This window comes from Medicago sativa, chromosome 6 (assembly GCF_051527215.1).
Source record: "Medicago sativa cultivar Bolivia chromosome 6, Bolivia_mono, whole genome shotgun sequence".
Classification (NCBI taxonomy): Eukaryota; Viridiplantae; Streptophyta; class Magnoliopsida; order Fabales; family Fabaceae; genus Medicago; species Medicago sativa.
In genome coordinates this window covers 88,788,167-88,813,607 of record NC_140754.1, presented here as the reverse complement: position 1 = coordinate 88,813,607, position 25,441 = coordinate 88,788,167, and the positions used below count along the sequence as shown (strand labels likewise).

General features: G+C 33.7%; 4 protein-coding genes and 1 pseudogene across 4 annotated transcripts; 3 read left to right on the top strand and 2 right to left on the bottom strand.

Moving 5' to 3' along the window:
* Positions 1-3,069: 3,069 nt before the first annotated feature.
* LOC146917970 (F-box/kelch-repeat protein At3g06240-like) lies at positions 3,070-4,391 on the bottom strand. The gene has a single exon (XM_085719657.1). It carries the CDS (start codon positions 4,340-4,342, stop codon positions 3,134-3,136), a length of 1,209 nt encoding a protein of 402 aa, XP_085575783.1. The 5' UTR covers positions 4,343-4,391; the 3' UTR covers positions 3,070-3,133.
* On the top strand, positions 4,357-5,179 carry LOC146917969 (ribonuclease MC-like). Its single transcript, XM_085721969.1, has 2 exons — positions 4,357-4,599; positions 4,716-5,179. Exons 1-2 carry the CDS (start codon positions 4,357-4,359, stop codon positions 5,148-5,150), a joined length of 678 nt encoding a protein of 225 aa, XP_085578095.1. The 3' UTR covers positions 5,151-5,179.
* Positions 5,180-10,960: 5,781 nt separating this feature from the next.
* Positions 10,961-25,441, bottom strand: part of LOC146917961 (F-box/kelch-repeat protein At3g06240-like) — a 99,107-nt pseudogene continuing 84,626 nt past the window's right edge.
* Positions 14,673-16,144, top strand: LOC146917968 (F-box protein CPR1-like). The gene has a single exon (XM_085719654.1). It carries the CDS (start codon positions 14,713-14,715, stop codon positions 15,946-15,948), a length of 1,236 nt encoding a protein of 411 aa, XP_085575780.1. The 5' UTR covers positions 14,673-14,712; the 3' UTR covers positions 15,949-16,144.
* LOC146917967 (F-box/kelch-repeat protein At3g06240-like) lies at positions 21,290-22,521 on the top strand. Its single transcript, XM_085719656.1, has 2 exons — positions 21,290-22,444; positions 22,483-22,521. Exons 1-2 carry the CDS (start codon positions 21,290-21,292, stop codon positions 22,519-22,521), a joined length of 1,194 nt encoding a protein of 397 aa, XP_085575782.1.

Here is a 25,441-nt window from a genome sequence, read left to right as displayed (position 1 = left end):
GTATACTGCGAGGCTAATTGTTGTGCTGACTTGTTAGCGAATTTTTGACACTATTTTAATTGTATTTTCATTGATGTTCTTCCTCCTGCATTGAAACTTCTGTTGGAAGATAATACAAGGGATACTATTTTGCCTCGTTTGATTTCGTAATTTAATTCTTTTTCACATAAAAAAATGAATTTTTTATGCAAGCCTTTAAGTTTTTTGTGAAAATACTAAAGAAAATAATATTCTGTTATGGCATCGATGTAAAATATGATTGAATGAACATCAATGTAAAACTTTTTTGTACCATCGCTGCGAAGTCATCAAATTATTTTACAAAATTCTAAAGTACACCACAAAATAATTAACTTGAAATTTAACAAACACAATTCATCTCCAATTTATGACATGCCTGTATAATTTTCGTTGATGTTCCTTTGACATAATTGTGAACACTAGTTCTAAATACAAAGGTATAGTATACAACATGATATATACTCAGAACTCTAGACATACATTAATACAAATTGTGTCAGACGGTGTTGTCAAATAGCGGTTATGGTAATTTTAATAAACCACTATTGCTCTGCGATACACGATTTAGTACAAAATATTTTCTATCTATGGTCTGCAAACGACAACACTGGATGCAACTAATGTAGGATGAACAGGTTTAGAATATTGAGAATGCTGGAAGAATTGAGAAAACAATTTAGCCTAAAAACGGTGACAAAATACAACAAATCAAGAATATAGTCCAAAATAATTGAGGTTTTTATCAAGTGACTCGAGAAGATTTTCTGGAAAAGGCTTCATGTGCATGAGTTCTCTGGTATTGATATCATATCTACACAAATATTTCAGAAGAAAACATAATCATTAGAGCGAGTAATAAATACGTAATATAAAAATCAGTAATAGTTCTAGTATATTACAGTAGTACATTCGATCATGCTGAAGACAGCAAGAGCATATTTGAAGGATCGATCTGGATTAATTTTCAGGCATTTGATTACCTTTCTCAAATTTAAGAACAGACAAGATCTGTAAAAAAGGATATATTAGTCAGAATGAATGAGGTAACTTCAAAAACAACTTTACTCGTATAAGTAAATGAAGATCATGTAGTGTGTGTGTGCATGTTATAAAAAGTTCTACATCGGTATATCAAGCTAGTATTTCTTGGAGTTTGGAGAAAACTGCTATAATTTTAGAAGCAATGAATCTTCTATTCTAATTGAATTCACTTAGACATGTAATCCACGACAGTGGTTATTAAAAGCTAAGAATACACTTACACAATACATATTCTGATGCTTCGGAACAAGGACATAAGCTCGAGCAACACCAACGCCAGGAACAGATGGAAGAAATCACATCCAGCTAACACACACAAACCTGGAAAGAGGAAAATTGTTTTTTCAACCGTCTATTGCGAACGAGTTTTGTGTTTTAAAGCTCTTCAACATTCTAATTTTTCATACTTTCAAAAATACACATGCATATTTTTAAGTACATATTATTGCATTCAACAAACAACAAGAAAATCACTTGAGAAACACTTCACATTGAAACTCTAAAATGAAGGTTTACTAAATTCAGCAGAGAAAACGTTTTCTAATTCTATTCATTCACCATTCCCCTCACAATCCATCTTATAAACAACTTGTTCAAAACAAAAGCGGATTAGAATCCAAAACACAGGACTCCTATGAAATTGAGTTTACTTGAGCCGGATGAAGAACATGATGCATTGTTTTCTCTTACTGGTGAGAATTCGAGAATAAGGTCAAATTAGATTGGCCACCTCCAGTAGTTCAAGAAAATGATCAATATTTATATATATTGGATTCTGTTGCTGATGGCACTATTTGTTTCTACCAAGGTTTGATAATACCGAAAATAACAATATGGAACGTAACTACCAAGGAATTCAAGGTCCTTCCTCCTAGTCCTCTTGAGTCCCTCCCAATTTCTTAAGACAGGGTTGTGTTTTAATTTCTTGGATTTGGCTATGACCATAAGGAAATTCGACATGCAGCACATTGTATGCCTCTGACAGATTTCGAAAGTTATATCCCACCACATGACTCCATGTGGGAGGTATACATCTTAAGAAGTAACTCATGGAAGAAACTTGATGTAAATATGCCTACCGGCTATCGTGCTTCAGGTATCAGAGTACACACAAATGGAGTGTGTCATTGGTGGAATAGGCTTGATGATTGTGTGATGTCATTTGACTTGCGCAGTTAAGTCTTGATATCCATTGGACCATATGCCTAGGTGATTCAGTAGTTATCTGTAGGTGGTTCTGTCGTTCTTAGCAACAGCATTGTGGCCTTTGCTGCCGTTTGAATCTGGTTTGCCTGTTTCAGGTCCGTTTTGATGTGACTGGTTTTTCTAGTTTGGCACTTCTGTGCTGGTAACCGGATATCTTAGTATTGTTATCTAAGTTTGTAATATCAGTGTCATTTCCCACCCTGCTAGTTCGGCGGCTGTGTACTTTCTTTTATCCCTACAAATTATGCAGCAGAGATTTCTTCATACAACTAACCAGTTTATGCTTATGGAATAAACTTCCCAAAGCATATACAAAGTAAAACTCTATCATCTCATACATCTTGTAAAGTCTCTTCTCTTATACAATTTGCATAACCCTTTAAACGAAATCCCCTATCCTATGCAAAAATTTAAATTTAAAATGTATTGATCAGAATAAGAACCATCCTTTAAACCATGTAGTTACAAAAACTTTACTACCATGTTATGAACTGAATTTTAGAAATTTGAAGTTTTTAATCCAAGGCGTGTAAAAAAGAAACAAACGGTTAAGCACTATAGCTTTTAACCAAAGCATTGTAGCCAAGCAAAGTAACTTTTCTATGGCACTAATATAGTAAGGCTGTGTTTCAAAAACAAAACAGAAGAAAAAAACTTACATTCCCATAACATATATATTTAACCAAACAGATAGTATTGTTCAATTTATTAAAAAGAAAGCCATGCTGCTAATTAGCTTATCAAGCTCCCAAATATACCCTATTTTACATAAAATTGGAGGTCATTGAGTAAAGGAAATATCATCTTACAAAAAAAGAAAGAAAAAAAGTGCATATAGGAAGAAACCCTAATAATCCTAATAGCCTCACTGGCATAAACATAAGCAATCATTTATTTGTCCAATAGGAAGAGAGCTTTCCTTGTAATTGACAATCTGACAACAACCGAATTCCCCTTTAAGACCAAGCTCATCAATCACTCCAGTACTTAAATTAAATCTGACTAGTTCGCCATCTTTTCTTCTGAAGAATAAATCACCATTCTTTCCCTCCCCAATAGGATGCTCAATGCAAGGTAAAGGCCCAATAATGAAGAGTTTAGTCCAAGACTCCTTCACTCCGAGTTCACCCAAAATAGATATGTGAAAAGTAGTCATTTCTACATAGTTTGAGATCAAAGCAACGTGGTCATTTAATACCATCAAGTATCTCAACAAAAATACAGAATCAAAACTATCATTCATATACAAGGGCAGGGGTGTTGTACAAAACACCTCCTTGCTTAAGTCAAATGACACCAAATATCCTTTATGTTCAAATTCATCTTGATACCAGTGACACACTCCCTTCATGTACACATAGACACCTACCCAACCGTGATGAGCACGAGGAAGATCCAGATCAAGTTTTCTCCAAGAGTTGCTTCTTAGGTTATATATCTCCCACATGCTGTCACGTGATAGCTTGATTGGCTCACCATCAATATCACCTTCAAAATCATCTGGTACATCTAGACTATAAGATATATATCGAATGACTTTGTAGTCATCTCTAACATGGTCATAACCAAATCCATGAACATAATAATAGACTTCCTCATAAAGTACAGGTGACTCGGTAGGGCTGGGAGGAAGGACCTTGTATTCCTCGGTAGCTGGGTTCCATAATATAACAACAGGTTCTCGTCCTTGATAGAGGCAAACAATGCCGTTAATAACCGGACCTAAAATATGAATAGCTGTGTTATCCTCTTGAAATAGAGGTGGCCAATCTAATTTGACCTTATTCTCAAACCTCTCACCAAAAAGCAAATATAACACATGAAGATTTGGTAAATATGGCGGAGTCTGTTGTAGGAGGAGACGTGAACCATCCTCCTCATAAGTACTGGATATGAAATAATTACGGTACATGTTCATGAAATTAGGATTCTCAAATAAGCAAGACCATGATTTACATACGCAACTAAACCGTTTCAAAGATTTAAGAGGCAATTTGGACAGAATGGAAAATGCAAGATCATCATGAATATGATTGCTAACCTTTTCAGCTGTAACAGAATCTGTTGATTGCATCGTCTTCTCAGAAGATGGGTTTTCGTGAAGCTAGTAGCGATTGCTGTGAAATTGAAGTGTTTGTTGATTTCTTGTTTCCGTTTTACTCTAGTTATATGTGGCCCCCCACTTTGTGTGTCAATGGAGGATGCAAAATACCTAAACCTGTCCCAAACCAGTTTACAATACACGGGTTGTGGCCTACTAACATATCACAGCCATATCCGGAATTTTGCTTGGGAAAGAAAAAAAATAGTGGAGGATTTAATCTGAATTTGGTAAGTTAAGTTTCATTTGTACAAAGAAATAATTTAATTTGTTGCTATACTTGTTTGTTTATTTTTTCTAATATAAAAAAATCAAAATCTTATATGTTATTTTCCTTCTTCTTTAGCTTAGTCAGTTGCAACCTCAACTTCAACATGAATGGCCTGATGTAATAAATGGAAATGATGTAGATTTTTGGGAGAAAGAATGGAACAAGCATGGGACATGCTCCCTTAGCAAATATACACAGGTAGCCTATTTTCAGCGGGCTCTAAGTATCAAGACAGAGATTAATCTAATAGATGTACTGAAAAACTCTGGTATTGTGCCGCATAAAACAAATCCTTATGACATAGGTCAAATTGTTACAGCCATAAAAAGTGGTAATAACAACCTTGAACCAGCACTTATGTGTACTCCTCCTACTAGTAAGTCATTGCCTTACTTAAAAGAAATAAGGCTGTGTTTGTTTCCCAATGGAAGCACGTACATGGATTGTCCCTCGGCAAGTAGGGTCATAAACTGTAATAATAGTAAAAATCAACTGTTATTTCCAGCCTGATGACTGATGATGGCTATTACTAGCCTTAATTGCAATGATATATATGAAATAAATTTGAAATAACAAGTGTGTACTTCTATTTGTCTTAGCCTTTCATGATAGATCTTGTATATTGCCTTTAATGAATTAATTATGTGTCTTAACGTATCTGATGAGAATGGAGTGGATTATTTGAGAGTGTGTAGCAGAAAGTCTCATAACATAGTAACATGAACATGTGCAACTAGTTTGATAAAAGTTGTGTTATAACTATTATGAAACAGATACATAATTCGGGCTTCGGCCCTCTTGTTATCCAACAAAAAAAGAAACTGATATATAATTGACCCTTCATTTGGCAAGAGAATGAAACTCACTGGCTAATGTGATCCTGCGAATGAGGGGTACTGAAAATCACAATCAGAATCATCTTCATTCAGCAAGCAAGAACAAAATGACCCAAATAAGAACTGAAATTGTGCAAACTCAGAGGATTTGGAAAGAGAGTTGAACAATATTTAGAATCGTCATGCAACAAGGAATATTAGATTAGAGTCAAGAGATGCTTGACACCAAACTGTTAAAAATATAGAGATAAACTGAAACACGCTGGAAATAGAGTAAGATTAAGTATGATTCAATCATAGAATGCAATGTTTCAACAACAAGACAGCAGGAAAAAACTTATGGATAATTGCATTCCTATAACATATATATTTAATAAAACTGATAATATTGTTCGATTTATTAAAAAGATCACGCCAACATGAACGACCAAAGAGAGACGAACAATATTGTTGCTCATGAGTACTCTCACCCTTTGTACTCATGAGTACTCTTTGCTTTGAATTTTCCTCTAATAATGTATTGTTTCTTATTTCTTAATGTGTTCTCTGCTATATATCCAGGTGAAGAAAAGTTACCGAAATTTGGAAATGAATAATGACCTACCTACTTGTTATGGATAAAAATGTTGAGACGACCAAGAAGACATATGAAGATTGCATGCTACCATAACTACTAGAAAAAGTTGTTATGCCGACGTAATTTAGAGACGGAAAATCTTCGTCTCTATCAGAGACGGAAGTTGAGACGGAAAGTTGTTATTTTAGAGACGAATTATGATGGTGTGAGGTGACGGAGTTTAGAATCGAAAAGTCTGTCGCTGATCTAAATCCATATCTAACGAGATACTTTGCAAGGACAGCACATACAAGTTTTTTAGAGACGGAATCTAGAGACAGAAATGCAGTTTGTCCGTCTCAAATTCCGTCTCTACTATATCCATTTCTACATTCGTCTCTAAAATCCGTCTCTAACATTGTCTCTTGATATATATATGTCTCTAAATCTGTCTCTAATGAATGCTTTTTTTTTAATTCATAAAAACTTAAAAATTAAAATAAAATGGATCTTTTTTATTAATTATATTTATCTACCAAAAAATACTAACATGGGCGGATGACGCATATGATCCATGATGAATCAGTAACTCTAGTCATTTCCCTAAAAAAAACTCTAGTCATTATTAGATAAATCAATATCTTAAAGTCTTGTAAAATATTGACATGAAACTATTTTCCTTCCTTTTGTTTCCATAATAATCGAATTTATATTCATAATATTTATTAATTTTTTTAGTTTAATTTATATACATGTTAATTGTAAGTACATTAATTGACCCTAGCTGACCAACAATATCAAATAAAATCATATATGATCATTATATAAGACATAATTAGACTAATAATGAGCCAGAGGCTTGAATTTATTTAATTTTAATGACAAATGTGAGTATGTTAATTGTTATGTTAATATTTTTCTTTCATGCCACGATTTAAACCCTAATTGAGCTACCCCATCCCTAAAAGAGCTCAAATTTTGATGATCATAATTTTGTGTGTAAGTTAATTTGATAAACTATCTTTTCATAAACTCAGTCAACTTATAAAAAATATTTCTCCGTCAATTGAAATAGACTCAACCGACTAACAATATAAAATAGAATCAACCTCGTCGTTGCATATAACCTAATTGGATTAAGAATGAACCAAAAGCTTGAATTTCAACGATCAAAATCTTCAATATAAGTCAATCTATCTCTTCAGAAACCTAGTCAATATGAAAAGACGCTTCTCTGTCGATTAAAACAAACTCAACTGACTAACATTATCAAATAAAATAAATTTAACCAATGGATAGAATCTAATAAGATTAAGAATGAACCTAATAAGATCAAGAATGAACCACAAGCTCAAATTTTGACGATCAAAATCTTCAGAATAAGTTAACCCGACAAATTATCCATTTAGAAATCTAGTCAACATAAAAAGACAGTACTTTGTCGATTGAAACAAACTCAATCGACTAACGGTATATATCAAATCAAAACAATCTCGCCGTTAGATAGGACCTAATTTGACTGAGAATGAACCAGAAGCTCAAATTTTGACGATTGAAATATTCAAAATAAATCAACCTAACAAACTATCCATTTAAAAACATATTCAACGTGAAAAAACAATTTAGAAACCAGACAAATTATCCCTTTAGAAACTCAGTCAACATGAAAATACACTTCTGCATTGACTAAAACAAATCAAACTGACTAATGGTATCAAATAAATTAAATCCAACAATGAGATAGAACCCACCACTTGCACAATTGAATGAGAATGTGTTTTTTATCATACTTAAAATACCTTATAATTGATACGACAACACATTGTCCAATAACAAAGTATATAAATTAAACTCTTATTATATAATAATTTGTAGGAAATAATGATTTTATTGTATATTTAAGAAACAATTATTTAGTTAAAAGAAAAAACAACAACCATTTTTTGTAAAGAAAAAAAGAAACTTTTTTTTTGTCAAGTAGTCTAGTGGCTAAAGCTCACACATTATAAATGTGAAGAAATAGGGTGTGTGCGGGGTTCGAACCCCAACCCCTGCATATATAATGCAATGTCCCTACCAACTGAGCTAAATTCATGGGACTTCTTTTTGTGAGCAAAAAAAAACATTTTTTTGGTAAAAAATAAATAAATAAAAATATTTAGGGGCTTTAGGGGATTATTTTGAGGAAACAAGCCTTAGGGATTTTATTTTTCTTCATATTTATGGGTCTATTTTCTTGTGTCTGCTGATTTTGTGTTATAATCATTTAATTTGGTTTTAAAAGTAACGAGCTTTTGATGTTCTTGTTATAAATCATGTGGTTTTGATGAAAATGAAGGTTAAAGTGTGAACTGAGAAAAGAGAGATGGAGGTTGATGAGAGAGAGTACAAAGCATCTTCTTGATTTTTTTAAAAATTTATTTTTGTTGGATGACACAAAAAAATTTGCTACCTAAGGGGGTGTTAAACTGGGGTATGGTAAAAATGGGTGTTTATAGAACATTTTCCTTATTACTTTTATATTTGTTTGACTTGTGTTTTCAAGGTAAATTTTTTTATAAAGGATTTTGTAAACAATGCATTTAAGAGAGTGAAAAAGGTGCAGAGGATCAAATCCCAATAATTCAAAGACCAAAAAAAATATTGGTCATCATCCATTTGAGGAGGTTCAAAAAGAAAACCTCAATGTTAAAATATTGCAACAAAAAAAAAAATATACGTACCGAGTATGCATTTTATTTCTATTGAATTTGATGAAACTAAAATCATACCTCAGCACCCACATAGCCAATTACGCGCGATTGAGTTATATAAATAATAATTTGCTTTTAGTGCAAGCAGTGTGGGATTAAACTTTGCTTCAGTTGTGGTGTCATAGTCACTTTCAGATTTATGTATAAAAATGCTTCTCGAGTCTTGATGCTATTCCTATTTTCTAACACATTTTTTCACATAATGCAAAAATCCTTTCATGCTATTCAATAGGTTTATATTGATTTCCTTGTTCCGGAACAAGAGGGACTGGAAAAGGCTTCATGTGCTTTAGTTCTCTAGTATTGATATCATATCTACACAAATAATTCAGAAGAAAACATAATCGTTAGAGCGAATAATAAATACTTAATATAAAAATCAGAAATAGTTCTATTATATTTCATTAGTACATTTGATCATGCTGAAAGACAGCAAGAGCATATTTGAAGGATCAATTTGGCTTAATTTTCGGGAATATGATTACCTCTCTCAAACTCAAGAACAGACAAGATCATGTAGTGTGTGTGCGTGTTATAAAAAGTTATACATCGGTATATCAAGCTAGTATTTCTTGGAGTTTGGAGAAAACTGCTATAAATTTAGAAGCAATGAATCTTCTATTCTAATTGAATTCACTTTGACAGGTAATCAACGACAATGGTTATTAAAAGCTAAGAATATACTTATACGATACATATTATGATGCTTCGAAACAAGGGCATGACCTCAAGCAACACCAATGCCTGGAACAGATGGAAGAAAATCACATCTAGCTAAAACACACATGCCTGGAAGGAAGAAAAATTGCTTTTTCAACCATCTATTGTGAACGAGTTTTGTGTTTTAAAGTTCTTTAGCAGTCTAATTTTCATACTTTCAAAAACACACATGCATATTTTTAAGTGCATATTATTGCATTCAACAAACATCAAGAAAATCACATGTGAAAAGGTTCACATCGAAACTCCAAAATGAAGGTTTACTAAATTCAGCAGAGAAAATGTTTTCTAATTCTATTCATTCACCATTCTCCTCACGATCCATATTATAAACAACTTGTTCAAAACAAAAGCGGATTAGAATCCAAAACACAGGACTCCTATGAAATTGAGTTTACTTGAGCCGGATGAAAAACATGATGTATTGTTTTCTCTTCCAGGTGAGAATGATCAATATTTATATATATTGGATTCTGTTGCTGATGGCACTATTTGTTTCTACCAAGGTTTGATAATACCGAAAATTACAATTTGGATCGTAACTACCAAGGAATTCAAGGTCCTTCCTCGTAGTCCTCTTGAGTTCCTCCCAACTTCTTATGACAGGGTTGTGTTTTAATTTCATGGATTTGGCTACGACCATAAGGAAATTCGACATGCAGCACATTGTATGCCTCTGACTGATTTCGAAAGTTATATCCCACCACACGACTCCATGTGGGAGGCATACATCTTAAGAAGTACCTCATGGAAGAAACTTGATGTAGATATGCCTACTGGCTATCGTGTTTCAGGTATCAGAGTACACACAAATGGAGTGTGTCATTGTTCTCTGTGATATCATTGTCTGGCCTTTGCTGCCCTTTGCGTCTGGTTTGGCACTTCTGTGTTGGTATCCGGATATGAAGGTGGTGGTGGTATTGCTATCTATGGAGTTTGGAATAAACTTCCCAAAGCATATACAAAGTAAAACTTTATCAACTCATACATCTTGTAAGGTCTCTTCTCTTATACAATTTGCATAACCCTTTAAACGAAATCCCCTAACCTATGCAAAAATTTAAATTTAAAATGTATTGATCAGAATAAGAACCATCCTTTAAACCATGTAGTTACAAAAACTTTACTACCATGTTATGAACTGAATTTTAGAAATTTGAAGCTTTCAATCCAAGGCATGTAAAAAAGAAACAAACGGTTAAGCACTATAGCTTTTAACCAAAGCATTGTAGCCAAGCAAAGCAACTTTTCTATGGCACTAATATAGTAAGGCTGTGTTTCAAAAACAAGACAGAAGAAAAAAAACTTACATTCCTATAACATATATATTTAACCAAACAGATATATAGTAATGTTCAATTTATTAAAAAGAAACACAGAGGGGGAAGAATCCTAAAGAAAATATCATTTCTACAAATAAGAAAAAAAAGTGCATATAGGAAAGAACCCTAATAATCAATCACTTATTTGTCCAATACGAAGAGCGCTTTCCTTGTAATTGACAATCTGACAACAACCGAATTCCCCTAAGACCAAGCTCGTCAGTCACTCCAGTACTTAAATCAAATCTCACTAGTTCGCCATCTTTTCTTATGAAGAATAGATCACCATTCTTTCCCTCCCCGATAGGATGCTCAATGCAAGGTAAAGGCCCTATAACGAAGAGTTTAGTCCAAGACTCCTTCACACCGAGTTCACCCAAAATAGATATGTGAAAAGTAGTCATTTCTACATAGTTTGATATCAAAGCAACGTGGTCATTTAATACCATCAAGTATCTCATCAAAAATACAGAATCAAAACTATCATTCATATACAAGGGCAGGAGTGTTGTACAAAACACCTCATTGCTTAAGTCAAATGACACCAAATATCCTTTATGTTCAAATTCATCTTGATACCAATGACATACTCCCTTCATGTAGACATAGACACCTACCCAACCGTGATGAGCACAAGGCAGATCCAGATCAAGTTTTCTCCAAGAGTTGCTTCTTAGGGAATATATCTCCCACATGCTGTCACGTGATAGCTTGATTGGCTCACCATCAATATCACCTTCAAAATCACCAGGTACATCTAGACTATAAGATACGTATCGAATGACTTTGTAGTCATCTCTAACATGGTCATAACCAAATCCATGAACATAATAATAGACTTCCTCATAAAGTACAGGTGACTCGGTAGGGCTGGGAGGAAGGACCTTGTATTCCTCGGTAGCTGGGTTCCATAATACAACAATAGGTTCTCGCCCTTGATAGAGACAAACAATACCGTTAATTACCGGACCTAAAATATGAATAGCTACGTTATCCTCTTGAAATGGTGGTGGCCAATCTAACTTGACATTATTTTCAAACCTCTCACCAAAAAGCAAATATAACACATGAAGGTTTGGTAAATATGGCAAAGTCTGTTGTAGGAGGAGACGTGAACCATCCTCCTCATAAGTACTGGATATGAAATAATTGCGGTACATGTTCATGAAATTAGGATTCTCAAACAAGCGAGACCATGATTTACGCACGCAACTAAACCTTTTCAAAGGATCTATTGATTTTTTATATTTTATTATACATACTTAACAATTTTGGATGCTATATTTAAAAAAAAAAAAAAAAGTTTGAGTCTCCTAAAATTGTGAGGCCCGGCACCATAGCTCACATTGCGCTTGCCAAGGGCCAGGCTTGGTTGACAATGGTTCTTTGCTAGTGTTGGGTTGTGTACTAGGAGGAATGCTAACAACACACATTGTAACACACACTTTTCAACACACTCTCTTTGATTCGTTAAAATTCACATGTGAACTTTAAAGAATTAAAAAAGAAAAAATCAGACTCGCATAAGAAATCTATGATAGAAAAATTGTAAGTTGTTTGAATTTTGGGGAAACAATCATCATAACATTGATACTTTTATTTAGGGAATTTATAGAGTTAACATGAAATATATGAATTCACTTTAAAAAAAAAAATGAAATATATGAATTTAACATATGGGACAATGCCACTTTTGTGTATGGCTCTCAGAGATGGTGGTCAGATCCTTTGCTTTGCTTGGATATCGACTGACCTTTGTTTCTGTAATTATTTCACTGACTAATTGTATCTTGGGGTGGCCTCTTTAGTACACCTTGTACTTTAGAGGATTCACCGCCGTTGTTAATATATTTCATTTTTGCTTCTTAAAAAAAACATATGGGACAAGTTTACGATATTTTAAGTTGTTAAATATATGAATTTAACATTGTTGTAAGATTCTTATTGGAAGACCTCATGTTTATTTTAACATGTCATAATATTTCAGAATGCATTTGACAATTCGTAAAATCGAGGGGCTTTTCTATTAGATAATCCCAATTTCATGAACTAATTCGTCTATTCACTTGTTTTTGAAATCACTGTAGAATTTTTAGTAAAATTTTAAATAACTTTATAATTGTGATAAAACATACATTAAGACTAACGAAGACACACAAAATCAAAATTTTCTTTGACGTCTTTTACATATTACCCCATTACCCCATATATTACAAACAAACATGACAATTAAAATAAATATTGACAACATCTTGTTCTTTAGTTTTTAATTATTGAGTGGTTGAGGAAGGTTGAACGGTGCGAAAAGGAGAGTTGATTCTTAATGATTTTTTTTTTTTTGCGTGGTGGTAAGGTTTTGGTTGTGGTAATGATGAAGAAAGAGGAATATGTGAGTTGTTTGTGTTTTTGAAGGTTTTCATGCTTTTCTGTTCGATGTCTGCTCTTGTTGATCTAAGATATGGATCAATCTCCGTTGCCGCTAGCTTGTGTCGGGTTTTGGTCTTCAATTTACTTATGGCTTGTTTATGGGTTGTTCTTAGTTGTGGGATGTTTTTGATCCAAGCCTTATTCCGATCTTCTCTGTTTGCGTAACCATTCCACATGTCATCTGCCTCAAGGGTTTTCTTTTTGGATTTTGGTGGGCTAATCGCTTTTGATTCGAGATCAAGAGTTAGTTAGTGCCTAGTTCCAATCTTTTGAGTTGATTATGATGTTTTCTCCGTTAGACCGAAAGTTAAATAGTGCCTTCATGATTTGTTTCTGGAGGCATGTGGACTGATTGCTTTTGAATCAATATCAGAAGTCAGTTTCTTGACTTAAAGTTGTTAGGCTTGTTATGGTGTCTTCTTCGGAGGACGGGGGTCTAGTGGTGGTGGAATCCGAAAGAGTGTTGGAATAAGTCATTGTTCGTGAGTTTATTTGGGCTCGTTTGTGGTGATTAGGAGTTAAGGTACTACTTTTAGGCGCTTTGATTAGTTTGATGTTTTTTTTTTGTGGAAGGGTTATGGAGAGTAGCAGTCGATAGGTGATAAGATTTTATTTCGCTGATCACTCGCGAGAAAGGGTGGAAGTTTGACTTTGATTTAGGTGTCGGATATGGTTTTGGTGGTTAGATTTCGTACTGGTGTTTGGTGGCATCCCTCAGTTTAGGTAGTGTTTGTATTGGTGTTGTTATGGTTTTTCTTTTTGGTGTTCCACCTCTATACGACTCTTTTGTTTCATAGTTTTTGACTGTCTGTCTCTGTTTGTCTTGTGAAAGGATTTGATTATTAAAAACTTTTGTGGTTAATTTTTTTTTTACACCATATACATATTTTAGAAAATAACATAAGAAAGTGGCACGACCAACTATGAATTGGTCTAAATGACATGATTTGAACTCTTTAATCAAGTGGTCTTAGTTTCTTACATTCAATTCTTGACTCTTGTGTATGAAGAAAATTTGATTGCGAGTAGAGAACTGACCGTGTGTGCCCCTTAGATTCTCCAATGAAAATTAATCACGTTTAAACGACGGAGAAACTTTCGTACCTACAAAGCACACTTACTAAGTGATATTATAATATAATTTAATTGGATTAGGTTATAAATTATTTTTAAAACTTTTTTGAGGGATAATTATTTTTATAATTGTCAAAGCATATACTTATAAGTTTATTAATATTCTTTCAAAAAAAAATTTATTAATATTATTTTTACAATTATATTTTTATTCTATTTATAATTAGTTTTTTCTCTCTATTTTTTTCTCTAAAAAAAAAAATTTAAAACCCTAATTCATCTTCTTCATTTTCAATCGCTACTGTGAGTGGGTTAGGGAGATTCGCGAGCCCACTTCTTCACTTTCAATCGCTACTTCAACTTCGGCGCTTTGAATCTGAGAAGATGGAGAAATCAATTCCAACTGAAAAGGTTAGCAATCACATCCACAATGACATTGGATTTTCCATTCTCTCGAAATTGCCTTTAAAATCCTTGAAACGATTTACTTGCGTAAGTAAATCATGGTCTCTCTTATTTGAAAATCCTAATTTCATGAACATGTATCGCAACAATCTCATATCTAGCGAAGATGACGGTTCATGTCTCCTCCTACAACAGACTTTGCCATATCCACATGATCATCGTCACGTGTTGTATTTGCTTTCTGGTGAGAGGTTTGAGAAGAAAGTCGAATTAGGTTCGCCACCTCGGTTTAAAGACAGTAACAGCTCTGGTTTTATATTGGGTCCCGTTATTAACGGAATTGTTTGTCTTTACCGTAGTGGGACAAATATTGTATTATGGAATCCAACTAACGACGAATTTAAGGTCCTTCCTGAAAGCCCTATTGAGTTAGAGCCCTCAGTACGTTATGAGATTGAACTGGAAAGGCTTCATGGATTTGGTTATGACCGTGTTAGAGATGACTATAAGGTGATTCGATATGTACATTATGAATTGAATTTATCTGACTATGAAAATGATAGTGAGTTTGAACGTGATGAGTTGTCAGACTATGAAAGTGATAATGACTTTGAACGTGATGCGATAAGTTTGCCGACAAGCGTGTCACGTGACGATGTGTGGGAGATATACAGCCTCAGAAGTAACTCTTGGAGGAAACTTGATTTGGATATGCCTTGTGGTATGTATGCTTATGCAGGTGTCTATGTGTACTTGAATGGAGTGTGTCATTGGTGGGATGTTGATGCTAAAGCATATTTGATGTCGTTTGACTTGAACAAGGAGGTGTTTTGTATAACACTCATACCCTCAACTTTGATTCATAATTTTGATTCTGGATTAGAGATGAGACACTTGACGGTATTAAATGACAACATTGCTTTGATCTCATATTATGAACAGTCAGCTACATTTCACATATCAATATTGGGTGAACTTGGTGTGAAGGAGTCTTGGACTAAACTATTCATTCTTGGGCCCTTACCTGGCATTCATCATCCTATTGGAGAGGGAAAGAATGGTGATTTATTCTTCAGAAGATATGATAACGAACTGGTTTGGTTTAACTTGAGAACTCAGATGATGGAGGAGCTTGGTATTAAAGGGCAAATGCATTGTTGTCAGGTAGTCATTTACAAGGAAAGCCATCTTCCCATTGGAGGAATAAATGGTTGATTTTTTTTTCCTTTTTAATCTCAGATTTCACCCTCGAGGTTTATGACAATGGTTATTAGGTTTTTACCTTTTATGCAAATTTGCTTGTCAATTGCACAAATCATAGTTAGTTTCAAGACAAGTTATAGAACGATTGATGATATGAATCTTGGTTTATGGATTTTATTTTGATGTTTAATCTCTTTCTATTTGTGAATTGCTTTTTTATTTCATTTATAAGAATGATGTTTTTCCTTTACCGGATGACCTCTAATATTATGTAGAAATAACTATTAAGCCGCATTCCATGATTCTGTCATGCTTTTCCTTTATAAGAATGATGTTTTTCCTTTTTTATTTCATTTGATAAGCTATTAAGCCGCATTCCATGATTCTGTCATGCTTAATGGTTTGTAAATAATCTGTTCAATGGTTTGTTAAAAGCTTTAAAATTGAAGGGCATCTTTTTGCTTATTGTTGGTAAAGTTCTACTGTGTTGAGATTGACAGTCTTCTATCACATTTCGTTGTTTTCAACAATATGTCGAAGGTAAAATTCTCAATATGTCTAATGAGGATCATTCATTTGTATAGGGTAGCTGTCCTATACCAATGAATGATCCTCCTTATACATGTTGAGTTTTCTTGAGAATCGAGTGTGGTATTGTAATCAGGTAGCATTTATGTATTGTTGAGTGCATTATGGTTTTTGAAATAAATATGTTGTTTTGCTCAAACCAAATAATAGAGATGTCATATGCATAATCTGTTATCTCCTGGTTGTTAGGGTGACATACCAAAATTAATTACAGAAAATTTTGGAAGGTCACCCAAGTTAAATGAATTTGTATAGGTAGTCAGATTGGGGAGAATAGGTTTTAGAGTTTGCTTATTTATTTTGGCTCAAAATTATTTAGTTGCAAAATTCTGTTCTTTTATTAGAGTATACCAATGTTAAAGGTACAAACAGACAAACAGGTAATTAAGGTTTATAATGAATTTTAAGGTTACTATTCCTTTCATAGTTTGATCCAACCAGCACTGCACTAGAGACCTATGACTCATGCATATACAAATTCATAAAGACACACACACTCACACATATGATTTTGAAAAACCACACATATGTTGGAAAGAACGATAAAAAAAACGTTTTTATTTGAACTATGATTTCAAAAGTTCTAGAGTGAACAAAGTTAAAAAAATACTTAACAAATATTTTAGTATATAAATTAATTAATTAAATGGTACACATTCAGTGTGGTATACCATTTTTCGGTTTCATCTGAAGGGCCTACTGATGAGGAGCGTTTCTTGGACATTTAACACAAACAAGTTTCACTGAAGGTCTTGTTACTTGTTTGACGTCTTTTTCGTAATCGACTTTCAACAAGGGATAATTTAGTTAGACGTGGAATTCTTCTACCTGCCAATAACCTTTGTGTAGATGGTTGTGATTTGGAGGAAACTGCAATGCACCTGTTCTTACACTGCTTACACTTTGGTAATATTTGGCCTCTCATCCGTCATGCTTAGTGGATCATTTCTTACAGTATGGACAACTTCGCGGGTCTTCAAAAGTTTTGCGGTCTTTATTACACCTCGTATGGTTCGCAACTGTTTGGGTTATTTTGAAAGAACGAAACAATCAGATTTTTAATAATAAGGTTGACCATATGCAGCTCTTATTATACAAAATAAAGTTAACATCCTTTGTGTGGTTACAACCAGGAAACGCTATGTTCACTTTTAATTATCACAAATAGTGCCTTAATCCTTTGTCATGTATGAGAGCAACCTTGTAGATCTTTTCTATCTATTTCTTTTTGTTTTATGTTTTCATTGTTGGACTCATTGTAACTTAGTGCCTTCTCTGGCACTTCTTATGCTAGGTAGAGAACTGTTTCGGTGTTAATATATTCACTATAGCTTCTTAAAAAAAAAAAAAAAAAAAAAAAAAAAAACTCAATAAATTAGTTAGTTAATTTAAAAAATATTTAACAATTCCTACTTATTTAAGTTAAGATGTAATATACACTTTTTCATGAAAAAAAAAAAGTAATAAGAAAACTAATTACCTGCTTCCTAAAAAAGTACGAGTTAGTTTTAATGCAAAATTTCCAACAAATAAATAATTGTGGTTTTATCTTTCTAAATTATTTGATGATTTTTTTCTACATTTTAAATAATAGATTTGTAAACAAAAAAAAAAAAAGATTTAATTTGCATACATTTTTTTACATGCATTCAATCAAGTCACATGAGGAAAAATAATTATTTGATGAAGGATCGATTGATCATGTACTTAAACTTAATTACATCAGTTGTGGTTGGACTTGCAGCGGTGCTATCAATATAACCAACCAATGAGATTATATCCCATAAGGACGACATTTAATCCAATATTTCAGGCAATATTTTTATAATTGTGAAAAACTTAGAACATCCACAACAAAGCATCCCACATTGCGTGCTTAAATGGGTCCCCTATGTCCACATAACCAATTTTACGGTAATACTTAATAAGCACCAATTTTATCCAACCCAGCACCTCAAAAGAAATTATTAAATTGGCCCCACAAATAACTCTATATCAATACATTTTTAAGAAAATTTATTCATATTTTATTAAGATTTATTAAATGGGACCCATGAAAAATGAAGAGAGAGAGAGAGAGAGAGAGAGAGAGAGAGAGAGAGAGAGAGAGAGAGAGAGAGAGAGAGAGAGAGAGAGAGAGAGAGGTGCTTCCATAGCCACCCTCCTCTATAAGCACCCATATGTTATACTCCACAATGTGGGTGCCTATTTAATGTGACGCTAAATAGGTGAAGCACCCACTATTGTGGATGGTCTTATATTAAAACCTCTAAAGACAGACAAAATCAAAAATTTCTATGATGTCTTTCACATATTACTTGATCTTGAACATGACTAGAAGAGACAAGCGAAGTGGGTCCGATGAAGCTGATGTGACTGTTGACAATGGTTCTTCACCAGCGTCAGGGTGTGTACTAGCAAAAACACTCCAACACTTAAGTCAATTGATTCTCAAGTGTTTTGAGCCTCTTTTTTAGAATGATAATGTGTACCTAATTTTGCTGTGAAATGTTCTTTTAATAAATTTTCAGATGGTTGTGTGAGTATTGATGTTTCGATGATTACACCCTTGTAGCACAAGTGTGTTCCAGTTTGTTTTACGTAACATGCTCATATTATCTTTGAGATCCTTATTTAATTTAGTGTTTCAAGGCTCTTTGCATGCATAGGCGACCCACAACCATGGTTGTTAAACTCGCAACTTAAGTCCCAAAATCTAAGTTTTTGCGACTTTGCGTAGTTTTAACGACTCAAATCCATAGCATAATCTCAAAAACAGGCAAAATGCTATCAAAATCGCACAAAATCATGAAATACGTTCAAAATCGCTGGATTTTGTTCATTTTTTTTTATAAGGGTCAATTTTTGACCCGGATCGTAAATTGAACCGATTTGAATCCATGGCCCGGTTCTATAAATACCCAAAAGGATAAAAAATTTCATTCTTCGCATTAAAGAATTTTATCTTGGCATAAATTGTCTTTAAGTATTTTGTCAAGGTTGTTTAGCATTATTATGACTACTAAAGAATATTTGCATCCAGGCTTTGAGTTATTTATGTATATGTATTTTATGATCTTTGAACTTTAAGTCATTTATGACTATATGCAATTTATAACATATATTAAGCATTATTTTGGTTTTGGTAGAATTCTCGATTTTGATTGCGATTTTACGAATCACGATTTTGATATCTTATATCAATTCTACAAAAGTCCTTGAGTAAAATCCTTTGATTTTGATTGCGATTTTATGAGTCCCGATTTTGCTACTCCCTTTCGACTTGAAGTAAAGTCCCGATTTTGACAACCTTGCCACAACCGTATTTGTACGCCTTGTTGAGGCTCAACTTTGTGAATGAACCGTAGATGCAAGGATTGAACCTCAGCCAAGTCGGGCACATTACGCCATAATTAAGACTACAATTACTTTTTTTAAACTAAGCTTTTCCAACCAAAAAAAAAAAAACTTAAGTTAAAATATAACATTATCATATTAAAATAATTTCCATATAGCATTTTATAACACTGTATATTTGTAATCTATTTTTTCTTCATACAATATATTTTAATGTTTGTGTAGGTATATGAAGTAAAAAATTTAAATTTTTTAAAAATGTCATATGTGTTGGACCGGCTAGAACGCAAATCCCATGAAGACACGCGAATCAAGCCCTGCAAAGCAGGACATAACGTCCTGAGTGAGCACGCTAGTTCCAGTGCGTGTCACCGCATTGAAACACACCCCTACTCTTCCTGCACCGTGCACGTGGCCTCCAACAGCCCTAAGATTAGGTGCCTTATTTCGCGGCCGAAACGGTTAGCGCCTCTTTCTCCTATATAAGGGTGACTCAACCTTACTTTCAATGTATGATTCACTTTACACACACACACTTAGACATACTCAACCACATTTATCTCAGTGACTTGGATAATGTATGATTTACTTTCAATGAAGTGCTAACGTGTTCGCAGACACCTTTCGCTCCGCTGTAAAGACTACTATGTTGCCTCTATCTGATCATTACCGGACATATCACAATCCGATTGAACCGCATCAAAACAACTCATTTTCTATTGGCTGGATTTAATTCAAATTTCGTGAGAAAAGGTTGCAAAAATCAAACCAAATGAACCTGACTAAGTCCCAAACTACTCATAGTCAATTTAATCATCAGTTGACGACTTTCACTCACTTTGAGATTATAAGTTGGCTCAAAAATGGAAGAGGTGGCAACAAACACTATCTAATACTACACACATTTGTCAAAAGAAAAAAAATATACTACACACAACTAGGAAGTCAGGATTAGAATTCACATGAAAATACTCAGCCTAACAACATAAGAATTCCCATTTATATAAAAAAAAAAAAAATCAGAGCTGCCATATAAACTATTTTTTTCTTTACAATTGTTTTTTATTTTGACAACTTCTTGATGTTAAAACTTTGTGTATAAATCTAATCTATTTTTTTTCGTTAACATCTAATCTAAATTTAGTTAAAAGAAAATATTAGTATTGCACAAAATAAAATATATTAGTACTACATAACCGCCTCATATAGATTTGGAGTAAAAATTAATTTTGTTTTTCTATATTCTTTCAAAAAAAAAAAAATTAATTTTTCTATATAAGCTGATAGCGTAAATAGAAAACGAGAAATAATTTGAAAACCCTAATCGTATATTACACCAATCGCTGTTGCTACTGTGAGTTTGTCAGTGTGCTTCGCATCAGACGCTATCGCTCGCTACTGTGATCCGATGGATTCTCTTTCAACTGAGAAGGTCAGTAATCATATTCCTGAAGATATTGCATTTTCCATTCTCTTGAAATTGCCTATAAAATCTTTGAAACGATTTAGTTCCGTAAGTAAATCATGGTCTTGCTTATTTGAAAACCCTATTTTCATGAACATGTATCGCAATAGTTTCATATCTGATGCTTACGAGGACGATGGTTCTTGTCTCCTCCTACAACAGATCCTGCCATATCCATTAGATAGCCGTCATGTGTTGTATTTACTTTCTGGTGAGAGGTTTGAGAAGAAAGTCAAATTAGGTTCACCACCTCCACTTAGAGAGTATGACAACAGTGGTTTTATATTGGGTCCTGTTATTAACGGAATTGTTTGTCTTTACCTTGGTGGTATAAATGTTGTATTATGGAATCCAACTATCAACGAATTTAAGGTCCTTCCTAAGAGCCCTGCTGAGTTAGAACCCTCGGTAAATTATGAGTTTGCTCGGGATAGGCTTCATGGATTTGGTTATGACAGTGTTAGAAATGACTATAAGGTCATTCGACATGTACATTATGTTTTAGTTGTACCTGACTATGCAATTGGAAGTCATACATTAAGTTTGCCAACCAGCGTGTCACGTGACGATGTGTGGGAGATATACAGCCTAAGAAGTAACTCTTGGAGGAAACTCGATTTGGATATGCCTTGTGGTATGAGGACTCAAGTAGGTGTCTATGTGTATTTGAATGGATCGTGTCATTGGTGGGATGACGGTGATTATGTTGATAATGACGCATATTTGGTTTCCTTTGACTTAAGCAAGGAGGTGTTTTGTAAAACACTCATGCCCTCAACTTTGATTGATAATTGTGATTCTAGATCTGAGATGAGACACTTAACGGTATTAAATGACCACATTGCTTTGATCTCATATTATGAAGAAGTTACTTTTCACATATCAATTTTGGGTGAACTTGGTGTGAAGGAGTCTTGGACTAAACTCTTTATTCTTGGCCCCTTTCCCGGCATTCATCATCCTATTGGAGAGGGAAAGAATGGTGATTTATTCTTCAGAAGAAAAGATAACGAACTGGTTTGGTTTAACCTGAAAACCCAGACGATGGTGGAGCTTGGTATCAAAGGCGAAATGCATAGTTGTCAGGTAGTCATTTACAAGGAAAACCGTCTTCCTTTTCTTTCAAAAACAAAAAAAAGGAAAGCCATCTTCCCATTGGAGGAATAAATGGTTGAATATTTTCCTTTTTTAATCTCAGATTTCACCCTAGAGGTTCATGGCAATGGTTATTAGGTTTTTTCCATGTATACATCATAATATTATGTTCAAGACAAGTTACAAAACAATTAATGATATGAATCTTTCTATTTGTGGTTTGGTTTTTTATTTCGTTTGCAAGAATGATAATTTCCCTTTACTGAATGACCTCCAATATTATGTAGAAGTAATTTATACTTGATTACAGCACCCTGTTGTAACAGCAGAGAATCCTACAAAAGTAATCTTTCTATCACATTTCGTACTTTTCCAACAAACTGTTGAATATATGCTTTCTCAACATGTCTAAGGATCATTCATTGATATAGGCTATCTGCCTTCACCTCCATAGAATACATAAGGTTGTTGTTCATCGGTGGAATATAAAAATGTCACTTCACAACATGGTATTGTAACTAGCAAGGTTTTTGTAACAATGTGGTTTTAAAGTCTGATTCTTATTCTAATACATAACTTTTAAATTTAAATTTTAGCATAAGGCAGTACAAGGTTTTCTTTATGAAAAGGTTTATGTAAATTGTACTTAGAAAACTTACAAGATGTTTACAATAACTCATTCTGTTTGTCAGTTAGAACAATTTCTATTGTATAAATAACTCTGTTGTGTAATTTGAGTAATGAAATTTATAATGTCCAGTTTAATTCTTTTTAACTATTCACTACACTGTCAAGTGAATCAGAAGGAGTATACATTGAAAAAAGTGTATTTTGCTATATGTGTTTCTGTTTATATCTCAAAAGTTGAAGGATGTTATGGTTTTGACTGCTCTTCAGGTCTTGCTTATGTCTTTTAATTGTTTTGCTTTATGCGTATAAATTTGTCTAACAATGCATGGTTTGGTTCCAAGTCGACTAGGTAAGCGTGTTGGATGAGTCCGGTGTTAACACCAGGTTGAATCTTCTCATTTTTTCTTTTACTGTTATTATTGTTTCTGTCTAGATAATGTTGAAGTTATCACGCATCTTTGTTCCTTTTCTTTTTCTTTTTTCATTTTGATGTTGGATCGAAAATTCAACAACGGATAACATAATATGTCGTTGGGTCATTGAATTATACAGTTGAATTATATACAATCCCAGAAAAACCCTAAAGCCAACTCCCTTAGATTCCTTTCAATAATGTCTTTACGCTGATCCAGAAAAAAAGACATAATTGGGGAATTTCAATACATTGAATGGAGACATTTCTGCTGAAGCTACAAACTTAGGACTGAAGAAAGTCCACTGGATATCCCAGGCACCAAAGCAGGAACCAAGATAGATTTAGGCTGCAAACTGAGCTAACACAATGCCTCTACAATCTCTCAAGACTCCACCTATACTTGCCGGACCAGGCTTCATCCTTGATTATCCGTCAATATTCCATTTCCACACGCTTGGCGGAGGAGGACCCCAAGAGATTTCCAATTCCATACTAAGTTAGCATCCCTAACTACATCACCCGGACTGAAAGGACACTAAATTAATACACCAATCCAAGGACATTGGAATTTGAACATTCCACCAATTCAATACTCAAAATTTATAAATTCACACCTGAATTCCCATACAAATTTATGTTTTTTTTTTTTTATTATAAAGATGATGTTGAGAACCTTTCGATATAGACCGTTGCATGCTATAGACCGTCTAAACCTTTCGATATAGACCGTCTAAACCTTTCTAATTTTGGGAATTCACACCTGAATTCCCAAAATTAATTTAGCCGTTGCATGCTATAGACCGTCTAAACCTTTCGATATAAAAACATGTGAACTTTTTCCCATCATACGATTTTAAAAAACCACATGTGTTCAAAAATACGATGAAAAAACGTTTTTAGCACATCGATCGCAAAAATAACACGATTGAGATATAGTTCCTTAGCATGCTTATTGCTTAATAAGAAATCTCTTGATAAACTTATGAAGGAGGTCTCTCACAGATTGCATTGTTGTCCTTTATGTTATATTTTTTAGCAGTTAGAACCACAATTTTTGTTCCGCAACGAGGGATGAACAACATCCAGGTGTCAATTTATCACGTTTCACACTAATATTGTTGTTTCTTGATGATTGAGCATGTAGCAAACCTTGATTGCATGACCTAGTTTATCACACAACTGACATGTTGATCTGGGTGTTATTTGATCGCTTATATGTTTTCTAATTTTGTTATAAAATTTCTCCCTTTTACTGCAATAGCTACGAGAGATATTTTTGGCACAAGTTTGTCCCTCCTTAAATATCTTGCAAAATTAGAATGACCTCACCATACTCGATACCAGGTCCATTCAAAAGCGTGGATGACACGATCCATATTATCTAAGGGAGAGTTCATGATGACTTATTGATCAGATAAAGCCTTCATACTATGAAGGTATTCAGATATGGATTTTGATCTTTTAATGAATCTATATAGTCTCTCTTTTAGGTGCATGATCATTGCATGAGTTTTGATTGCAAACATCTCAGTGAGAATCACAAGCTAGTTGTGAGGTCTACATTGGGATCAATAGAAGAGATACTAGCATGAATCAAGGATCAATCGATCATGTACTTTAAAATGAGTGTAGGTTGCATCAATTGTTGTTGGACTTGCAGCGGTGCCATCAACATAACCAATGAAATTATTTCTATAGGGAGGACATTTGATTAAATATTCCAGGCAATAATTTTATAATTGTGAAAATGCTTACATTAAAATCTTTAAAGACACCCAACATCAAAAAAAATTATGATGTCTTTCACATATCACTTGGTCTTGAACACGATTAGAAGAGACGAGCAAAGTTGGTGTTAAGAAGCTGATGTGACGGTTGACAATGGTTCTTCACTAGTGTTGGGTTGTGTACTAGATAAAACACTCCAACACTCAAGTCAATCGGTTCTCAAAGAG

What these genes read in the sequence shown, in the direction of transcription:
- LOC146917970 (XM_085719657.1), bottom strand. Translation starts at nt 4,342, where the DNA reads ATGCAATCAACAGATTCTGTTACAGCTGAAAAGGTTAGCAATCATATT.
- LOC146917969 (XM_085721969.1), top strand. Translation starts at nt 4,357, where the DNA reads ATGGGTTTTCGTGAAGCTAGTAGCGATTGCTGTGAAATTGAAGTGTTT. An exon ending in GAGGATTTAATCTGAATTTG is followed by an intron (nt 4,600 to 4,715) that starts GTAAGTTAAGTT and finishes CTTCTTCTTTAG; the next exon opens with CTTAGTCAGTTGCAACCTCA.
- LOC146917968 (XM_085719654.1), top strand. Translation starts at nt 14,713, where the DNA reads ATGGAGAAATCAATTCCAACTGAAAAGGTTAGCAATCACATCCACAAT.
- LOC146917967 (XM_085719656.1), top strand. Translation starts at nt 21,290, where the DNA reads ATGGATTCTCTTTCAACTGAGAAGGTCAGTAATCATATTCCTGAAGAT. An exon ending in GTTGTCAGGTAGTCATTTAC is followed by an intron (nt 22,445 to 22,482) that starts AAGGAAAACCGT and finishes AAAAACAAAAAA; the next exon opens with AAGGAAAGCCATCTTCCCAT.